Consider the following 21,366-nt stretch of genomic DNA (forward strand, 5'->3'; position numbering starts at 1 on the left):
CTAGATTCTGCTGGCCAAAGCCAAAAATAGGACAGCTTTTCCAAAATATGCTTGCCCTCCCTCCTCTCTTGTCTGTGCCCTTTTATCTGTTGTTTTGATGGTGGCAGTTTCAGGTTTTCAGGGTTTGGCTTCACACACACACCTTTCAGCTAACTGACCTATCTGTCTCTCCCTAAAATTTTCCTACAGTGAATACAACAATGAAATATGTCTGAGGAAGAAAAAAAGCTGGAACAACCAAGCACAAGCTCCTGTGTTAAGCTAGCAGCAGAGGTGGGGAGCAGCAGCAGGGCAAGGTTTAGCTAAAGCATCACCCCAGCGCTGCCCCTCCACACCACTGTCCTGCTGGCCCCCAGACCTGCCACTAAGTGTCCAGGCAGGGTTTCTCCTAGCACAATCAGATCTGCCACAGACTGTCACAGCATAATCTGAGCTCAGGACTGCATAAGCATTTCATAAATGGATTATCTTTCTTTGTAGGCTGATTTGGGAGATGCTTTCCTTTCAAAATCATCAGCAGCAAAGACCATAAATAGAGCATCCTCTGGGCGGGGGATGGGGAATGGACCAGAAACCCTATACCTGGCTTTGACAAGCAGCCTGTTCCTTACACCTGATTTCACCTGTGTTTCTACACATACCGACCTACATGGAAAGGTGCAGAAAGGTTGGGGAAGGGCACTGTTGATCCACGACCGTTGTTAATACTTGTATAACCTAAGTAGGGCACAGAGGCCAGAGCCAAGTTACAGGCACTTAACAAGCAGAAGAGGGTCCCCGCACCAAAGACCTCCAAAGCTAATTAGATGGCAGTGCAGGAGAAGACTCTGGTATGGAGGGAAAGAGCAGCTCGCTCGAGGAAGACCACAGGCAGGCTGGCCGGCGAGCAGCCCCACAGGAGGAGCAACAACACCAGGTACCAGCAGCTCTCTGCCCCCACATGCCTCCCAGCCCCAAGATCCACCACCCAGACAAAGGCAACAGCTAAGGAAGAGACCCCACAGCCTTGCAAACAGTAATGAGAGAGGTGACCTAAAGGTCCCAGAGCAGCCAGGCACTGCAGAAGTGTTTTCATGGTAAGCATGACTTGCCAGAGCACCGGGACATCTGCCAGGTGAAGCAGGACATGCAATGGGAGACATGGCTGGATAGAAAGCCCAGATGGACACCCTGCTGCTGAACAGCACCTGACCCCATGCCACTCCTGCAAATCCCTGTGGAAAAAGTCTGGTGGCAATGGCAGATGAAGAGTTGCAGGACTTCTCCTACCCCAGATCTTGTAATTAATTTCTCAAGACTCACTCCCCAGCCAACAGCCATTAAGCTCAGCCACTCACAACTACATTTGCTCTAGATACCCCTCACTTCTCCAGGTGACTGCAGCCTACCTGCATTAACACCTTGCTGCCCAGTTGGCATTTGTGCACAGCACGGCTCCCAGACCTTCCCAGCTAAGCTGCCATCACCACCTCCTCCTCCTCCTCCCCTACCAGCCCCTCCATAAAACTCCATCACCAGCAATAGCAACAGTCCTCTGCAGTCCTGTATCCCCATCCCCAAGCCTTCTCCCGCTTCCATGGAAATTACATAAAGGAGAGCAGAAAAAATAGTTCTGGTCAAATGAAGTACTTCAGATTTTTCAGTTTCACCCCCACACAGTGACTCAAGTGCCAGCCACAAAAACCAAACCAAAAAACCCAACACCAAGGTAACAGCAGCACTGGTGCCTCATGGCCCCAAGACCAGAATATGCAGCAGGGACAGGGGAGTGGCAGGTTCGACCCCTCCCCAGGTAACGTGGAGCAGGAATGCTGCTACAGCTCTCCCCATTGCCTAAGTCAGGCTCCACTTCCCTGGGAAGATTTTCCCATGAAAGCTGCCCCTCTGGGAGACATCATTAAGTTTCAACCAGAGCAGAGAACAGCACCTAGCCATCCTCCACCCCGGTAAAGCATCTATTGCCCCCCTGCTGTGTCTGCCTTCATTATTTATTGAGGCAGGACTGAGGAGCTCCAGGGGGCCACCACGACCTCACCTCACCTTTCTGCTAACAGGCAAGGCAGCAACACCTGAACCCAAGCTCCTGCAGACAGCCAAAAAGGGGCAGAAACAACATCTAACTCTCACCACACACACACACCAGTGTCCTTCTCCATTACTACCATTTCCCATGTGACCACCAGCAGAAAAAAAACAAGCAGCCCCCGCAAAACCCCCAGACACAACTATTCTACCCCAAACATCTCTTGTGCTCCGCTACAGAAAGAAATGCAACCTTGATTACTGATCCAGCCTGGTCTTGGAGAAGGATCGCAGGGCTGGAGGGATGAACTACAAGCTGTCCTGCTCTCCCACCAGCAGTGACCACACAGATGGTCTTTACTCAGACCGATCCTCCTCTCTGTCAGTTTGAAGACCCTTTCAGGGACATCAGAGAGGCTGACTCTGAGCCCAGAGACCTGCCCCAACCTCAAACACACCTCATGGTACCACAGAATACTGCCTCTGTACCCCTCTTCCCTCACATGCATGCTCAGAGGAACAAGGCAGAAGATTGGGCACCCATCTGAGAACAACACAGCCGCCCCAGTCCTCCCCACCGAGCCAGACGCAGCTCCCGTGCACCTCCAGGGAACAGCTCACCAGCTCTCTCCCAGCAAAGAGCAGAGGAGCCCACCAAGGGGCCCGAGAAGGTTCTGCCCCTCCCAGCCATCACAGGCACTCACGAGCAGCAGCTGGGAGCAGTGCTCCACACACAGCTCAGCTGCCGGTTGGGAACCCAGAGCACACTCTGAAGGTCAAGCAACAGCTCTACAGCTCTCACAGCACAACGTGAAAAATGTGACTTGGGGGTTATTTTAACTCTGAAAAGCTACCTGCCATCTGAAAGTGAGATTTCCACATGCATTCTGCTTGAGTCTTCCTCTGCTCCCACACTGAAGGCAAAGAGAACTTTAAGGTCAGGCAGCACTTTGTGGAAACCCCCTCACAGCAGTGACTGCTCATCAAGCTTTCACTGAAGCCAGGTGATGGTCCCACCTAGCTGGAGATTGGTGCCACTCCACAGACCTCTGCAGAGGCACCCAGGAACGAGGAGCAAGCTGCAAACACCCACTACCCAGAGCATCCAGTGCTTGTGGCCAGCACCCACCGGCACCCTGTGCACCTCCCCGCTGGGGGGCACAGGTGTTGGGCAGCACCCATGTTATCTGCAGCGTTTAAAATAGCAAAGCTCAAAGGACAGAAAATTATCTTTGCAAGAGATGAAATACTCTGCTGCTTGCAGCAATACCATCAATACTCCCCTCCCAGGCTAGGCAACGTGGAGGTAAGCCACAAACAGGCTGGAGCCTGGAGCCAGAGCATGAGGCCATACTGTGACTACCACAGACTTGCTGGGACCTTAACCAGATGCTCGCTGGCTCCATCGCCAATTTCATCCCCTGCCTGCTTCAGCTCCGCACAAGACCTGTTTCTCCCTATGCATTTGCACGATTAATAGCAGGAGCGAGATGTGCCAACTAAATGCACCACTGCATACACAGCATGGCTTGGGAAGGCACTGCCGTGATCAGGACAGACTGAAATTCAGATGCCACGTGGCACAAACTAAGAGTTTTTCTGTTAAGGGACTCAGGGCTCCTCTCGTGCTCACCAGTTCAATGGCAATAAGCATTAACTTTTGTTCCTCATAAGCAGCAGCACCCCTTGTTGCCGGTGCAGCAGCAGCAAGGACCAGGGCACACTGCAGGAGAGGGACCATCAGAGGTGAAGGAGTGACATGCCAGCAGTGCGTTATTTACTGCATCAGCCTTGGACCCCCCACCACGCTAATCACGTGCCCTGATTACCAAAGGTGCTCGGCTAGCCACCAAGAGGATGCTTCAACCTTGAGCACGCTTCTCCTTTCTCACTTGCTTCAAAGATTGAGAAGTCTCCCCAAAACTGACTTTAAGTAACTATTTATACAGAGTGCACACGCTCCTATTTTACCTGTCTTTTCACTTCTGCAGAAGTTACAAATAAAGCCAAAAGCAGTAGCACTTTGTACCCAAGGAAAGCAGGGGAAAAGTTAGCTGAAAAAGTCTCATTAACAAGAAAGTATGGAAGAAGATTGGGGTTTTTTCCTCTAAATTTATGAGCTCTGTGACATTTTATGTTCTTATAAAACAGGCATTTTGATACAGGTTTTTATTTATAAATAAACAGGAGTTTTTTTAAAAAAAAACTAACCATTAAAAAGCTAGCTCTTTTAAGGTCTATTAGTTCTCCAGGTCAGTAAAACACCTCTACCTCAGACTGACCATAGGGCTGAACTCCCTTTTAGGTAGTGCACAGACTCCAGCAGAACCCATGGATTTCTGCATGCACTTCTCTACCGTCCTGAACAGCACTGGCTTGAGGCTTAGTTAACTGAAGGTAAAATTTCCAGTTCACTGTCTTGTGCTAAAAATTGTCGTTGGATATGTGAATATTCCAAGGCCTCCTTGATTGCCCATTACCAGTTTGTGCAGAAATTTATGCTTTCTTTATTATTCATAGCAGCTTAACCACTGAATTGACAGATCCCTTCTTGCTTTACACGTAAGTGTAAAGCAAAAGAAACAGTTCAGCACCTGGTAAATTATACCACTTTTTAACATCTCCCTATCATGCCTCCTGTGATTTAGCTCCTGTCTAAAGTAAAAAGTGTTTTTCTTATGATCATCTTTTCATGCCTCTAATAATTTTCAGTTTTTCCTTGGATGTTCCTCTGCCCCTGCTTAAACCACACGTGACACTCAAGGTGACAGCTTCCCACTGATCTATGCAACAGCACTCGGTACTTTTACCCTGACTCTCTACTTTCATTTCTCAGGGGTATCTTAACTCTTCTGCTGGCACTCTCATTTCATTAACATTTCACCTGTTACAAATGGAAGGTCTGGACACTGTTGATATTATCTCTGTTGCTTGGCAGCTGCTGACTGCCAGGCATGATTTCCACCGCGCCCTGGCACAGTACATCTTTCCTGACAGAGCTGTTGCCTGTTTCTTCTGCTCTGTGACATTCCAAAAATGGGACAATCTCCTAATAATACTGGCTAGCAAATTCTGCTTTTGCCTCCCACGGCTTCTGTGGTTGATGTACCGATGAATTTCAGGGGTAGATAGAGCAACACCCTTTGCAATACCCTGCTGTAGATGCCAGCACATTTTTTTCCTCCCTCTAATAAATAGAGAGGAAGTTTTCAGAGGCATAAAAGGAAGATGGGCAATAAATCCCCCCTCTCTAACAAATCATCAGAGCAGTTCTTCTCCCTGATCCAAGCTCCTTCCCAAGCATCCCCTTCTCAGTCACACTGCTTGCCCCACTCCCTGCAAGGGACACCAGGCAACCCCAAAGTGCCCTCAGACTCCCTGCACTTTCCTTTTTCCGCATTTCACCAAAACTCTCTCTCAGCTCCCATCTTGTGTCAGCAACCTCCTCAACTCAATTTAGCAAGCCTCCCTGCTCCCAGCAATCCAAAAGCACTGTTCAAAATCCCCCCAAGCCACTGTCCAAAACATGGGCTTTGGATGGAGCAGAACAGAAAAGGTTCCTCTGACTTCTGAGCAGAAGAAAAGAAAACAGGGCAAGAACCACAGCAACGAGGGTAAGTTATAGGTGGCTGTACCACAAGTCACCCAGGTCACCTCAGGCTACCGCATCGAATTCATATATCACAATTTTCTTCCTTCATGGTAAGCAGCAAGGAAAAAATTAGCAACAATGAATTAAAAATAACTTTAAATTGATTTTCCATCAGCAGCCGTGCTGCTTTTTATACAGCTCCAAGATCCCGTGGCTGCTTGCACCTGGAAATCAAGACCTTACATGGCTGAAAAAGCAGTAATTGAGATCCTCACTGTGATCAAACAGATCCTTGTTCCTTGGAAGGCTTGGGTAATGTGTTGCAGTAACAGCGTAATTCTCTGGAAGAGATATTTACCTTTTTAAAAGCAGTGAAAAATGAGCAGTATTCCAAATCCATGCGACAAGGGCAAATACTTGGGGTCTGATAGGGTTTTTTTGTTTAGAAGCTGGACATTCACTGCTCCTTCCCCCATATTTATATATTTCTCTCCTAATTCTGAGCTAACATGGTGGGAGCAAAGATGGTTTCGGGTCAGATGAAACTGTTCAATCAACCTGGAATAAAGTATTTTATTTTGGTTTGTTTTTTCCTTTATTACACTTTTAGCTAAATACAATTCTGCAGAATTAAATTTAGTCTGAAAATACCATAAAGACATGCTGAGAAAGGAAACAGAGCAGCTCTTCCCCCTCTCCCAAAAAAACAAACCATGACTTTCTCCCAGTTCATTTCTAAAATATATTAAAAAGCATTGCCCTTGCAGCTTTGCCTGCTCAATCACCCTGAATTCCCAAATTCGTGCTGTTCGCACCCTCCTCGCCCACCAGCAGGTCAGCGGGACAGGTGGCAGGCCAAGGCTGCAGGGCAACTCCAGCAGAAAAGACCCTACCTCCAAAAGCAGCGTCTGCCCCGAGGTACCCAGGGCAGAAGTCCGCCGTGCCTGCCCAAACACCCCCGCGGGCAGCACAGGGCTCTGGGCTGAGCACAGCAGCCAGGCAGCCCCATGCCCTGGGCGGGCGCCCATCCTCTGCCGTGCCCAAGGAGCAGCTCGGGCAACTGCCGCTACCTGAACAGACACCAAACAGCTCAGGACTGTAGCATCACGGAAGGTTTGAGTTGGAAGGGGCCTTGAAGACCACTTCGTTCCAACCCCCTCCATGGGCAGGGACACCTTCCACCAGCCCAGGCTGCTCCACACCCCGTCCAGCCTGGCCTTGAACTCCCAGGGATGGGGCACCCACAGCCTCTCCACGCAGCCTGTGCCAGTGCCTCGCCACCCTCTCCGTGAAGAATTTCTTCCCAACATCTAACCCGAATCTCCCGTCTTTCAGGCTGAAGCCGTTCCCCCTTGCCCTGTCGCTCCCTGCCCTTGTAAGAAGCCCCTCTCCAGCTGTCCTGTAGCCCCCTTTAGGCACCGGGAGCTGCTCCCAGGTCTCCCCGAAGCCTTCTCTGCCCCAGGCTGAACAGCCCCAGGTCCCTCAGCCTGTCCTCACAGGAGAGGGGCTCCAGCCCTCTGGTCACCCTCATGGCCTCCTCTGGGCTCACTCCACCAGGTCCATGTCCCCCTGACGCTGGGGGGCCCCGAGCTGGACACGACGCTGCAGGGGGGGTTCTCACAAGTGTGGAGCACAATCTCCTCCCTTGACCTGCTGGCCACACTGCTGGGGATGCTGCCCAGGATTTGTCTGGCTTTCAGGGCTGCCAGGGACGAGTACTTGTGTCCAAGTCCCAAGGGTATAAAACCACCCACCACAGCAAGGTGAGTTCCTCAGATAAGGAAGGGCAGAGTCTGTCAGGACTGGACAACTCCACCTCTTTCCGGCACCTCCATGCCAGCTCCCGCCAGAGCCTCTGCGACCGCCCTCAGCCCGGCTGAGGGTCGCTCCTGCAGCCCCTGCACCACAGCAGCAAGGCAGAGGAAGCTGAAAGCCCAGAGCTGGCTGCCCTGAAGGACACGGCCCTCAGGCTGCCCCAGCTCACGGCAGCTGCGGAGAAGTAACGAACAGCCAGAAACAGAACATACCAGAGAAACGCACAAAGAGTGGGAGCAGATCCTGTTCCCTCAGTGAACATGACCCTCGCCATGGATGATGGATGAACAGGCCTGCTGTGTCCCTCCAGTGAGCTGGGTGTTGCAAGCACTAAGAATAAGCCACCCCTTTCGGGAAAGAAAGAAAAAAAAGAAAAAAAATGTCATAAGCCCTGGTTCCCAGTATGGTATCTAAACACCAGAAATCTCTGATGATAGGGAAGCCATCACAAAAGAGCAGAAGGGTTTTTTTTCATGCTTTTCTCTACAAAAGATAAAGAAAAAAAATGAATCTTGCAAAAAATAAACAAGCAAGAGGGAAAAGGGAGCTTTTGTGTCTAATTTCAATACAAACATGTTTTTCAAGTTAAAAGGACTATTTCTCCCCCCTTCTTTTTGCCTTACAACTCTTTTCCCCTTGTGTTTCCCTGCAACAACACTAAATCTGTAACTGTTATTAATTTAATCATCATTATTTACTCTTTCCATAGTGCTGGAAACATGCTAGGCACTTTACAACATGGAGACAAGGTCTCAGCCCCAGAGAATACATCACCCCTGTACATACTGAATCTGGATATGCTCCCTAAAAGTACTCTTTATACATACCGTGAAATTCAGGAAAACTCATGGATAGCCAGACAAGGAAATACAAAGCAGAAACCCCCACAGAGAGACCTGGAGAGATATACAGGAGGGCAGGCTGGACTTTTGCAACCCTTACACATCTCCCAGGTCTTGCACTAAGGCATCTCATTTAACTACCTGCTGCACTGGCACGGGTAAAATGGCGGTGGAACTAGTATAAGAATGGGAGATAAAACATAATTAAATGAGAGCATGGAGGAGATGTGAAATGTATGAATTTAGGCCTTGCGGATGAGCAGTACTTCCCCTTTTTCTGTATCTGTTCAGAAAGCCCACAAGACTCAACTTCTATCACAGATAAGAACACGCTGAAGGGCAGCCACTGGCCTCATAACTCATGCTGTGCCTTCTTTCCAGCGAAACTCAGTTCCCTGCACTAATGCATCTCTTTCATTCCCAGTGTGCAGAGCTAAAATTAAGACCAGATAGCAAAAGCTGCAGAAAGTACCACAATGAGGAGCTCAAGAAAGGCTGTGAAGGTTTGCATCCCACATGCAGCAGTTTATGTGTTTCAGGGTGCTCGTGTTCCTCCACTCAAGCTTGTCCTCTGCCAGCGGCCAGCAAGCGGATCTGGTCTGGAGCTGCCATGACAAGCTAGCTGCAGGCAAATGGGCTCCAACAGCAGGGCAGATCATCCATCAGGCGTCCTCTTGGAAAGCCTGGTTCTTCTACAAAGCAGACGAAAGCATAAGGCTTCCTATGCTGCTAGATCAGCGACTCAGTCTCAAGAGAATGAGCAAAGCACCAGTTCCAACCAATCTTCCAGGTGCTATCAGCACCTCCTCTCTATCAGCCCTCAACATTATCCCTCCTCACCCATTCTCCAGCCAACAAGCATTTCCCTGTGATTACTATAAATGTTGCCGACCAAGGGTCCCAGCTGCATGCAGGTTTCTGCCCTCATTCAGACTGATCCATGTGTCACTAAGCCAGGTTGAAAATTACCTTAGTGACACAGAGTACCTTCCCTATGGTACCCGCTTAATTAAATATTGAATAAGCTATTACCTTTCAGGGATGCCTGTGCACTGGCTGTGTCCATTATTTATAGCATAATGTATTCATTATGTATCTTATCCCATGCTCTTATCGGCTGATCTCATAACAGGCCCTTAAAAACAATTTCAAGCAATTAATCCTACCTTAATTACAAACAAATAGATATGGAAGCCCCAGGACATCTCTCTTTTATATTTATTACAAGTAAGTAAACACATCTAGAAATAAATCTGGTAACAAGGAAAGAGAGGGACAGAGCCCACCAGCCATGGGAATCACAGACCTGAAGACTGGCACATTTCAATCACCCGCAGTAAAACCGCCAGCCTCGCCTGCCTTAGAAAAGAGACGTGTCCTGCTGCAGCTTCCCTGACGGACAGGCTCTTCCAACGCAACCGCACCGCTGGACGCCACCTCCTCTGCCCCCGCACAGTGATCCAGGCCAAGGCCCACCACACCGAGATGCCCTGGGTTTTCCTGCCTCCCAGGGCCCTCCGAACCCCGGATGGCTGGCACGGCCATTTTCCCAGTCAACAGGAGCCACCACTGAGCTGCCTGGGGTTGTCCCTTGTCCCTGCCTCCTCCCACCCAGAGCCAGCCCTTCCTGCCTGCCAGCCCACGGGGCTGAAGGCCCAGCCGAGCCCAGCACAGGGCTGCCCGCTCCCAGCGGGTGGGACGGGTGCACGGCGGCAGCCACGTAAGGGGGCTGGCAGAACCCTGCCCGTCTTGCCTGCTGGGTGCCAGCGGGGTCCCCTTCCACAGCCCCGCCGCAGGCAGCCAGCAAGAACCAGGCTGTTCAGCCTCGCGCATCTCTGCTGGCAGACCCCACGCTGCAATGCGGTCCTCCAATTCTCTCTCCCGCATCCGTACCTACAGGATGGTTGTTGAAAAACTTTCAAAGGGGGTGGGGGTGGGGAAGAAGAGAATAAGAAAAGAATCTCTAGACACAACGAGGAAGCACCTTGTAAATTCCCACATTTCAGCTCGTGTAGGAAACACTCTAATTTGGGGAGCACTTGTTTCAGCTCTTTTCTGAAGAGCCCTGGTAATGTACAGGAAAAGAACACAATCATCATTAATACTCATATTTTGTGCAACTTCACTGCTTAACAGAACCAACTCGTACGTTTAGCACCCACAGTGGGAAATCTCATGCTTCAGAGTTTGTCTTCTGGTCAAACACAGCGACCATAAGCTCTCGGACGCTGAGGACACTGGTCAGCTCCTGAACCAAGGCACACAGCTCAGCAGTGCACCGGGCACCCACCTCCCCAGCAGCACGGCGCCCCGCTGGGAGCGGGCTCCCTCTGCTCTACCTCAGCTGGGGGGCACAGCAGGCACCACCACCCAGGCGCTGCCAGGGGTCCGAGCGGTGCAGGTCCAGCACAGACCTGTACACACCTGCTGCTGGGGAGCCTCCGGGCAAGGGAGGCACAGGGAAATGGAGCCACGGTGTGCTGCAAACACACTGCAAACACATATCGCATTCTGTCATGATAGGACAAGGGCTAACAGTTTTAAACCAAAAGAGGGTAGATTTAGACTAGATATAAGGAAGACATTTTTTATGATGAGGGTGGTGAGACACTGGCACAGGTTGCCCAGAGAGGTGGTAGATGCCCCGACACTGGAAACACTCAAGGTCAGGCTGGGCAGGGCTCTGAGCAACCTGATCTAGTCAAAGATGTCCTTGTTCATTGCACGGGGTCAGAACTAGATGATCTTCAAAGGTCCCTTCCAACCCAAACCATTCTATGATTCTAAACCACTGATGAGAGGCTGACCGAACAGGCCTTAAGGAATAACTCCAGATGGCCAAAGCTAGAACAGCCCTGTCGTTCTGATCTTTCCCTTCCCCCACCCCAGAGAAAACAGTACAAGGAAGACAGTGGTCTATGGTGCCATCTCAATATTCAGAAACGTGGAAAGCAGAGAAAAATAAATGCATCTAATGAAAACACAATTCCAAAACCAAGCGAGGACTCAAATAGGATCTTTGTCACCCCTGAAATCAATAGAGAATACTACCACTGCTTCAACTGGTTTTAGACTAGCCCTTAAATGTACTGTCAGGGTGACATTAGCACAGAAACCTCCTAAAACGTTTCGAAGGGGGCGTTCCGTACTAAGCCATGGCTGAAGTTTGTAGAGACTCCTTTGCAGATGACTGAAAAGGCAGCCTGTCCCTACAAGCAGATGATGTGCACACACTCGCCGTCCAAGCTGCACACCATGCTCTCTCTCTTCTCACCTGGGGAATATTTCCCTGCCTGCTTAAAAAGGCAGACACAAGCCCCAGCAGGCACAAGCCAACAAGCTTCGCGGCAGTGCCTCTGCCTTTCTCCTCTGAGAAATGAGCCTGGCCCAGCTCAACACAGACCCTTGCTCAGAGCAAGGGCATCTTTCTAGTAAAATCCCAAACTGGAATTTTCCTAAGTATTTTAAGGAAATAAATAATACTATAGGGAAGAAAAAAAAGTTTCTGTTTTTAACCAGAGATGCTGGCACAAAAGGGTAGTACTCCACATCATACCAGAATCAAGTATCTGACGCTGTCCTTCCTTTATAAGGCTTTAAGAATGGCAGGACCCTCCAAGAAGCTGTATGTGCTCTTTACTTACCCTGACATGAGACTCTCCAGACCTGAGTTTAATTCACTGCTCTGCTATTAGCCTGTGAGGTGACCTTGGACAAGTTGTTCTGTCCAGATTCTCAGCTGGTGTCAGCTGGCACTGTGCCACCAAAGTCAATTTAAACAATTTGAGACTTCAGCTCTACAGTCCTCAGCCTCCGTATCCAAACAGCACTGCCAGCCGGCACGCAGCCCTGCTCCTGAGATGCTTTGGAAATGTGCACCTAAGAGGCAGGTAGTGGGATTAACAGAGCTCATGCCTCCCTTGGAAAATACACGTTTCTACCTAAAATGAAACAAAAAGCCTTTTCTATTTTTTTTTAAATAGCCTTACAATCAAGGCTTTAAAAACAAAACCATGGACACTGTTGTTTCATTTTGCAGTCTGTTATGTATTAGCTGATGCAAAATCCCTAGGGATTTTGACTTTAGCACACAGTAATGGGTGGCGACTGATACTTTTTTCCATTCTTCTCCTCTTAAGTTTCATTCTTTCCAAAATCATCCCAAATTTCTCTCTCAACTTGCTTCCATCACCAGTGGCATGTTGGAAGGCTGCTTCATCACACCAAGAAGCTGAATGCCTGACACCAGCCTGAAGGCAGGCTGGATTTCAGGAGGGGGCTTGGGAGTCACCAGATCTTGTGCCTTTCGTCACAGGAAGCTCCTAAGACTGGAAAACCCTAGTATTTTACCTGACTCAACAGCTGACGCCCAGGAAATCCGAGAGAAGGAGGGAAACTAGGTTGCACCACACCAGGGGACACCGCTGGCCACGAGCTGCCCATGGCTTGGTGTGCGGCACCCAGGGAGGCAGTGCTTGGGCATGTCACCGCCGGGCACGCAGCCACTCATTCCCAGGATAAACCTTTATGAAAGTGCCTCCCGAATAAGTCCTCTTAGCAGCCTCCCTCACCCCAGACACAGCAACAGCTCTGTCCCTGCAGACCTCGGCCCAGCGGGAGGTGCAGCCCCAAGCCATACAATGACGGCTCCCGAGGTCTCCCATGCCCATAGGGCTTCCCCCTGAAACACACTGACTGCCTCTCCCATCAGCGAGCAATGCTAAGGCAGGGCTCCTGCGACCTTTCCTTGGATTGTTTTTTGATTCAGGAGATTTTTACGTTACTCAGTCACATTCTTGGAAAACTACTGAACAAGCTTGATTTGTCAACTCCTCTGATTTAGTGCAAGAATAAATCCAAAGAGCAAGAAACTCATAATTTAATTTTACTTTGTCAGCAGTAAAATTAACTTAAGGGGTTTTTTTAGCATTGCCTCTTCTCCTTCTCTCTCCCGTCCAACGACACTGCTTTCTGAGAAGTCGTCCATGGCAAGCGAAACCTTTGCTATAAGCACAGCTGATGTAACCTGTTGAACAAGCGTACCGTGGGCAAGCAAGCTCGATAGGGCAGTTGGGTGGGTTGGAAGGAAGCTCTTTGAGACAAGGGTCTTTTTAACTCGGTTTTCACAACAGGGCTTGTGAGAATGCCAGCGCCAACCAGTACACTCCATACTGCAGCAGGAAGGTCTCTGCTCACCTAGACCCAAGATGCAAAACCTGCGCCCAGTCAAAAGACCTTAACCACAGTACTATACGCTAGCTATGCCAAGGGACCAGTCCACTAAGCTGTCCAGCAGCCAACATCCCCGTGAGGACTTTATGCCACCCCAGTTAATGAGATCTCTTCTTGCTGTGCAGCTTGGTAAGGCTGTTGTCTGCATGGCTCCACAGCATCCCCTGTCCCCAGCCCTGCAGCAGCACCAAGGCACCCTTTGGCACAGCAGGGAGCAGAAGGGACACCGGCAAGCAGCATCACAGCCAGAATCTTCATCAGCTTCCGTATGGCACAGCACTTACTAAGCACAGAAGCAAGACATTTAACAACTCTATTCTACTTGCCACCACCCTGCGGAGTTACACATCATACATACCTACTCTTTTCTTAACAACTGAAATCAAAAGCCTTTTAGTACACATCATTGTGTGTAACGTCAACTGACGTGGCTTGTGCTCTTGCTTCTTTTCCCATAAAATGAACTGTTGTGCTGGCCCAGTGCATGCACCGCTCCTTTAAAAGGGTTTCTTTCTGTCACGCTCTCCCTGTGAGCTGGCAACAAAATACAAAGCAACTATCACGAAGAGGTGCACTGAGAACTGGAGGGCAAATCTTCTTGGAGGAGAAAAGAATGCCCATGTAAGGCTCGTTTCTCCTCCTGCTTTATGTTGCAGGATGTTCTGGCCGTCTTAGGGGAAAAAAAACAGATAAGTCTATCTCTGAATAAGAATTATTTTAATAGCAGACCCTTCGGTTGTTCGTACTTCAGTTAGCATGGTTTTGGCTTGCATATCAAAAGTATTCTTTTCTTGGACTTTAACAGGCTTTTTCCTAATTGAGCTATTAAGATTTGTTTGCAGTTCTCATTTGATAGGTGATGCTTGCTGCAGGAGCGAATACTGAAGATGAGCCTTGGCATACCAAAGATCTCTTTAGAAGAGCATGCTCAGCACTACCCAAACACGTCTTTCTCCTCTTCTACCACTGCAACAGCTGAGATACACCGCGCTTGAAGAGAGCACCCTGCCTGCTTGGTTCTTATCCCTCAGCCACCACAGGGCCACAGGAGACTTCTCAGGGCTGACCTGGCAGGAGACGTCCACACCCTGTGGACCGATGCACAAACCCATCTGCAGGTCCGCGCTCCGTCTGGGCGTCCGTCATCCCTGTGCCACCAGCATCCCACAAACTTGCCTCTCAGTTTCCCCACTCGATAACTTGAGAACACGCTTACTTGCCTCGTTTCCTCCGAAGAGGCCACGGACAGAGGAACGGCTTGAGCAAGGAAGGATCTGGTTAACCTCATACACGCACGAGCCCACTGAAGTCAAGCGCAGTACTTCACACGCTGCAAGTTAAGCACTCTTCCCCTGGATCATGGCCTAACTGCCTATGGACACACAAACATGGCTGGTGGCCAAAGTACCGCACACACTACTGGAGGCATAGAAAGGTCAGACCAGACTGTGAATCTCAGCCACTTCGCACAGCTGCTCAGCTCAGCAAAGGAATGTTCCAAAACAACGAAATCTGTGCCTCCAGACCAGTTTTGACACTCCCTGTGCACAAGAGCGCTCTCCCTTGATGAAAGGTACATCCCCCTTCCCTGAACACACGCTCACACCCACCGATGCAGCACCCATGGCCTGGGTTGCCAAGGGCAGCCTGCAGCATGGGGCAAGGACAACATGGGACTGGAGGCATCACAGGAGGCAGGCTGCCCTCTCCTCTGGGCCTGCCAGCAGTTTCCAGGTCCAAGGCAGGACCTGGGGGACCATCTGCTTCTTGCAGGCAAGGCTTATAGGCAGATGACGTTCAATCACACCTCTTCAGCAGTCCCTGTAAGCCAAAAAAGTCCATAAAAGGCAAATAAAGTCCCAGCAAGTACTGTCCCACACAGCCTCCTCCCTGGACACCACATCTGGACTCCTCTTCAGTGCCTTCTTTTTTTTTCAGAAGACCAAGACCCAGGCCCTCCTCCTGGAGCCCTTGGTGCAGTGCTCCTAGTCTCAGGGATACTGCCAAAAAAATTCAGCTTAAACATCTCCAGTCCACATCAAACTTCACCTTTTAATCCAGTCTCAAGTCACCTCCAGTTACTGTGGGCTTCTATTCATCAGCCCTTGTTGCTGAATGCAACACCCCATCCTGCTCCCTTTCCTTCCTCGTCTTCCTTATCCCCCAACACTCAGAAAGCCCCTAGTTTCCAGAGTTTTCTCAGCCTGTTCCTAAAGAAAAGCTTGGCGTCTAGAGGTTGCACCCATTTTATTTTTAAATCTGAGTGTTAAGCTGAAATCCAGCCATGCTATGGTACGGACACATTGACCGCACATATTTAATGTCTTACAGATGCTCCTTTGATGTAGCTGGCTCCACTGCCAAAGCAATGGAGGGCTCAACACCCTCCAAAATCCCCAGGTTCAGTGGGCTCATCCTATGGCCAACTCCATATAACCGCAGCTCCATTGCTATCAGTTTCCAAGCTGACAAAATCAGGCCTAAGTCTCACTTGAATAGGCACTTTTCCGACTGCCGTGGAGACTTGACCTTCCATCTCGACGAATGCAAGAGAAGACAACATAAACTTTGCTGGGAGACAAGACAAAGGGAGATGGAACTGTGCCCTAGGGGTTTCAAGTAGCTAAATGCAAACTCCCGAGCCAGGGTGCCCTTGGCAGTAAATAACACATGGACAGGCTGTTCAGAGCTTGAGGAGTCTGACAGTCCAGCAACTATTCTGCAGAGGCAACACACCTTCATCCCTTTAGGGTCAGCCAAAAGTCCATTCACAAGCTGCAAATTACACACATTTACCACTTCCATTTTCAAAGGATTTCCCTTTGATGCTGTGAGTAATGCAGCTCTACTGCAGACCAGCCACTAAGATTTACTCACCGTGTAACCTTACTCTTCTAAGAGCATGTCTACAGGACATAATGATTAAAGCGGCGAGGCTACAAACATCCTGCCCACACCAGGGCATGCCCACTGCTCCACTGCTTCTTCCCATAAAGCCACACCAGTGGAAAGAAATTAGGATGAGGTTACCAGTGGCTCTCTGCATCGGTTTGACCTGACTTGTGGTGATATTAAAGGTAAAACTTAGAGCAGAACAAAGCTTTTGAAAAGCATCCCTGATGCTTTCTAAAATCCCATGCTTAAAGACTGGTCTAGAGAAGGGCAGGAGAACAAGGCTGGAAAAAGCAAACACCTCTTCTTCTTCCTCCCCCCCCCTTTTTTTTTTCTCCAAAAATGCATGACTTCAACTCAGCTGCCTGGTTGCCAGATGTAAAAAACAGTGTGCCTCAGAACAGGTGGGAAAGCACAGCCTGTGACAATGAAGTGCAGCTCCCACCGCAGCGCAGCATACGATCACTGAGTCTGCAGAAGAAACCTGTATTTTTGCAGAAATCGCACAAAGAAGTTGCACTGGCTTCCAAGTAACGACAGTAACAAGATGCATCCCTCAGGCTCTATGCTCCATAACCCCATTTGGCTTTCATTTGAAAAAAACAAACTCCAAAGTTTTAAGTGACAGGTTTCATGAGACCTGGCTCTTTTCTTCAAGTCTTATCTTAGGGAAGAATCTATGAATTTTCAGTTTTGCTATGCTTCCTTGTGGACAGGAAAGCGAGAAAGGATAATTTAAACTGTTCCAAAGGCACAGTAACGGGAGGGGGGGGGGGAAGCGGAGAAAGAAAAAAAGAGTATTTTTCTAGCTACCATAGGGTTGCCATCAGTTTAAAGAATGAACAGAAACAAAACAGAGAAAAATGCCCTGGGGCAGACTAACACTTAGAAGCAGGGTCAGCTCCAGGGGTGAAGGGAGTTTTCTTGTTGCAGGGATGGCTGCTGATCTCCCGAATGACCCTTTCCCATCCAGGGACAGATCATTTTTTTCACAGTCTCATTCCCAGGAGGCTAGAGACACAAATACCTGCCACATGAATATATGACAGCTCCAGCTGAGCCCTTCCTTTTGAGAATCTGACCAAAAATGGACAGCGTGACAAGCCAGCCTTCCCAACATTAAGGACCATTCAAGATCAGCAGCAGGAGGGAAGTACTAAAAAAGGGCTTAGAAAAAACCAACCAACCATGCCCACCTTCCCATGAGCTCTGCCATTCTGACCACGGCCACCACCTAGGGGCTCTCTGTTCAGCTACAGCTTGTTAGGACCCTCACCAAGTCATTTTAGTGTGCTAATCTGAAGGGGGGGGGGGGGGGGGGGAAGTCCTTTATTTATCCTAAGCTAGTTTTCTGCTGTGTTAGCTGCTGGAGACTCAGCTAAGGGCCCACAAAATGCAGGAGCCCATGCACAAGGAGGCAACGTGGGCAGGAGCAGCCACAAGCAGCACCGAGAGCAGGACAGAGCATTTGCAGTTAGATCAGCCCAGGCAGCCACAGAGCCACAAGCCTACCTTCCCTTAACAGGCACTAAAGAAATGACGATCATGGAGTTTTTCTGCTATTCACCGCCTCGCATTCTGTCTGGGTTTGAACAGCTGGGGAGGCAAGCAACCTTCTGCCTCCATGCCCTGCAGAGGCGGGAGCTCCCAAGGAGCCCGCACCCACATCCTGAGGACCAAGACCCCGTGAATTTAGGGGCGTGCTGGAGTTTATCTCGGGTACCCAGCTTTGGCAAGCTGACCAGCCTGGCACGCGTCCCCACACTTTCATAATGTTTTAATTAAGTGGACCCCAAACACTGGCAGGTATGGAGATTTGAACATTCCCAAGGCAGTTCTTCAGGGAGATCCCGCAGCAAGCCCAAATTCACAGCCAGGCGCACAAGCCCTGCTCCATCAGTACCGTAAGCAGGTGCTGAAAGTTGAGCACATCTTTAAGCATGTTCCCCCTTGCTCCTTCCAAGCAGAGCCGCATGCCTCATCCCTGCTGCTCCCCGCGCTGCAAGCTGCTTGATAGAAGACCTCAGCCTCTGTCAGCTGTTGGTGCAGGACCTTGAATGAGTACTAAATAAATGAACAAGTCATTTCCTGCAAGGCCAAACAAGCTCCCTGCCAAAGAGGTCGCATACCACGCTCTGGCCTGATGCCTCTCCCTAGTTTATGAGGGTAAATTCCCATATCCAGGGGTCCAACGATTACAGCATTACATCTGGGCTAGGATTACTCTCAGTGAAGCTAGGATTACGCTTCACTGAAGAGGTGAGGAAAACAACTGCTTTTGTGCTTTCAGTGCACGACCTCTAAAATTCGGTTTGGGTTTCTTGGTTTGCACAAACAAAAACATTCAAATGAAATTGGGGAGCTGTCACTTAATTCCCAGCTAGAGGACTAGGATCTGTCACACCAAAGTTCTTCCATGCTAATTTGGCGGTAAGGAGATCTGTGAGGAAAAGCCCTTTGCAGTAGGCAGGGACAGTGACAAGACAAAGCAGTCGGGAGGAAACAGCCTGCGTGGTTCATTCCAGTCCCGTGAGCTCCTCCAGCTAGCACAGGGCTGGGAGGCGGACACGCTGGGATCTTTGCTCCCCATTGCCCATCACGCCACCCAGGACGGCTTAGAGACTTTCTGTAAGCGTGTTACTGTGACATGGATGCTCGCAGCCTTCTGCAGCCCGCAAGAAGGACCAGGAAGCCCTCAGTCCTAGAAAAATCAGACTGAGCTTTGGACTTGGAGTAAGTCTCAGAACAAGTCAAAATGCACTTGGCAGGCCCTGCTCCACCATTCTGAATACTGCACTCCCGTCAAGTTAAAACAAGACTTAAAAGCAACCCAAATCTTCCATGCTTGAATCATGCAGGCAACTCCATTTGCTTGGACGTGCCCATCCCCATGAGTAAGGGCTGCAGAATTAGACCCAGCTTTCCCTTACCACCCTGCCAAAAACACAGGCACACAGAAAGAAGAAAAGAAAAATCCCACTGACTGATGCCCCTGCTATTTTTGCTGTCCACGAGAGTAAACTGGTCAAAGGCCTGACTCAGAAGCCTCCCTTGAAAAACCTGAATAATCACAATTTGGAAGATGGTCTCGTATAATGAAGTTTCTCATAGAGGGAGGAGTGGAGGCAAGACAGAATTTGAGTCAGACTGATGGGGGGGCAGGGTGGGAGAAAAAGAAAGAAAGTAAGAAAACTTCATGCTTTGGCTTTTCCTGTGAGGATGGCAGAGTCAGGCAGAGCTTTGGAGCGACTCATGCTGTTCGAGTTACGGAGGCGTTCCTATAACTTTCCTTCACCTCCAGTCCCCTCAGCAGCAGACCAAAAAGCATATGGCAATCCAGTGCCTGGCAGGTGTATTTTGGGTCTGCAGGGCTGTGTTTGACCTCAGTTACACCTCTTATTTACCTCTTATTTCCTTGCATGTCAGAGCATAACCATGGATCTATGCTGCCTGGAAGAGGGGAGGAGGCACCCCAGCCGCACCTTCACCACCCAGATCAACTCCCTGAACTTGGATTTCTTGTTAATTTGCACTGTATCTATTTTTGAAAGACTGAGCCTTGTGGAATACAAAGACCTTTGGAAGGATCTTCATATAAACACTGTAACGTTGTAACACTTAGTCATTACACATTGTTTAGCGTCAGATCTCAAAGCCACTTGAAAAGGAGACCTCCTATTAGAGACCCAGCCAAGTGAGACACGGAGAGATTAAATCATCCAGAAAAGCAGTGGGAGCCACCGGAACAGAAAACCAGATCTCACGCCCTATCCTCTAGAGCTGCCCACTACAGAGGGTTCATCAATTAAAACACTGTGGTTACCTGCCGCTTCAGGAAGAGCTCCAGTCTTCCTTGCAGTGGATGCAAGCACACGCGCTTTCTGAAGGCTTTGGCACCTCACACCCCTCTGCAAACAGAGGCCACCCGTGACTTGACAGGCCATGCTCCTCTGGATCCAGGCCATAGCAGAGACTGGCGGAGGGGAAGGGGACTGACCAAGAACAGCAGCATTAAAAGCAAGAACACATAATCTAAAACGGTGATCCAAGCCAATGGCTGCTGGGCTGGATCGCACCTCGATGCAATGGCTCCACAGGAGCAGTGATCACTCCAGCATCTCCACTGCACCCCAACAAAACCTATGCCCAGCTTTGTGCTGCCATCAGCCCCTCTGGCATCAAGGACGCGAGTGAGCTGCGCATCAGCGGCATACACTGTGTATACTCCACATACCACACCACTCTGCTAGCGAAAACTACCCTGGGAGCACAGGGTAAGGCTGCCGCCTCCTGCCAGGGGAGCGGGGTGGGAGATGCCTTTTGCTATAAAAGCACTGCAGTTGAGTCAAAAGTTTGTATTTGATCTTAAACCGCACATGTTTACATGGGAAGAAATATTTAAATCGCCAAATCAAAATGCATCATTCCACCTCCTATCTAATCACGACACAAACTTCAGCGAGCAGCAGGCTGCTGGCTGTCAGTGAGGCTCCCCCGAGGGCCCCGTCACTTAGGTCCCACAAAGAGGAAGCAGATGTAGTGGGCACTGTGGAAAATTTGCACCTGTAAAACAAATCTCCTCATTGCGGCTCTTCGCTCTGCGTGGCCACAGGCGCACAGGGTGCCATGCCTATCACGCCAAATGCTACTTCTTGTCTCTCAGATTAATTCTGAGCTAACTCTGATCATAAGATGAGATACTCTCTCAAACTGAAGCAATACAGCAAGAGCCCTGACAAATGTTAGCAGTGCCTGGCTGGGGAACGCTTTGGGCAATTCAAGCAAAGCACAGATGAATTCACCAGCAGCACAGACCTCTACAGCCTGCACTGCCTTTACTCAGTGAATGGAGCTCCCTTCCGCATCACTGGGAAAACCACCTTCAAGGAGAGTAAAACGCAGGATGGGAATCCACACTACCCTGCAGAGAGAAGGGTGGCACCCTATGTCCCATTTAAAACGGGTCTGAAA

The 21,366-nt window shown here is 49.7% G+C and overlaps 1 protein-coding gene across 1 annotated transcript in view; it reads right to left on the reverse strand.

The window, feature by feature from the left end:
- RIN2 (Ras and Rab interactor 2) overlaps positions 1–20,818 on the reverse strand; it is a 271,784-nt gene extending 250,966 nt beyond the window's left edge. The window contains exon 1 of the mRNA XM_080408025.1: positions 20,219–20,818. Within this exon, the coding sequence (XP_080264151.1) occupies positions 20,219–20,360 (142 nt within the window). The 5' untranslated portion in view covers positions 20,361–20,818. The remainder of the gene's footprint in view (positions 1–20,218) is intronic.
- Positions 20,819–21,366: the final 548 nt, after the last annotated feature.

Source organism: Falco punctatus (assembly GCF_963210335.1).
Source record: "Falco punctatus genome assembly, chromosome: 12".
In the NCBI taxonomy this organism is placed as follows: domain Eukaryota; kingdom Metazoa; phylum Chordata; class Aves; order Falconiformes; family Falconidae; genus Falco; species Falco punctatus.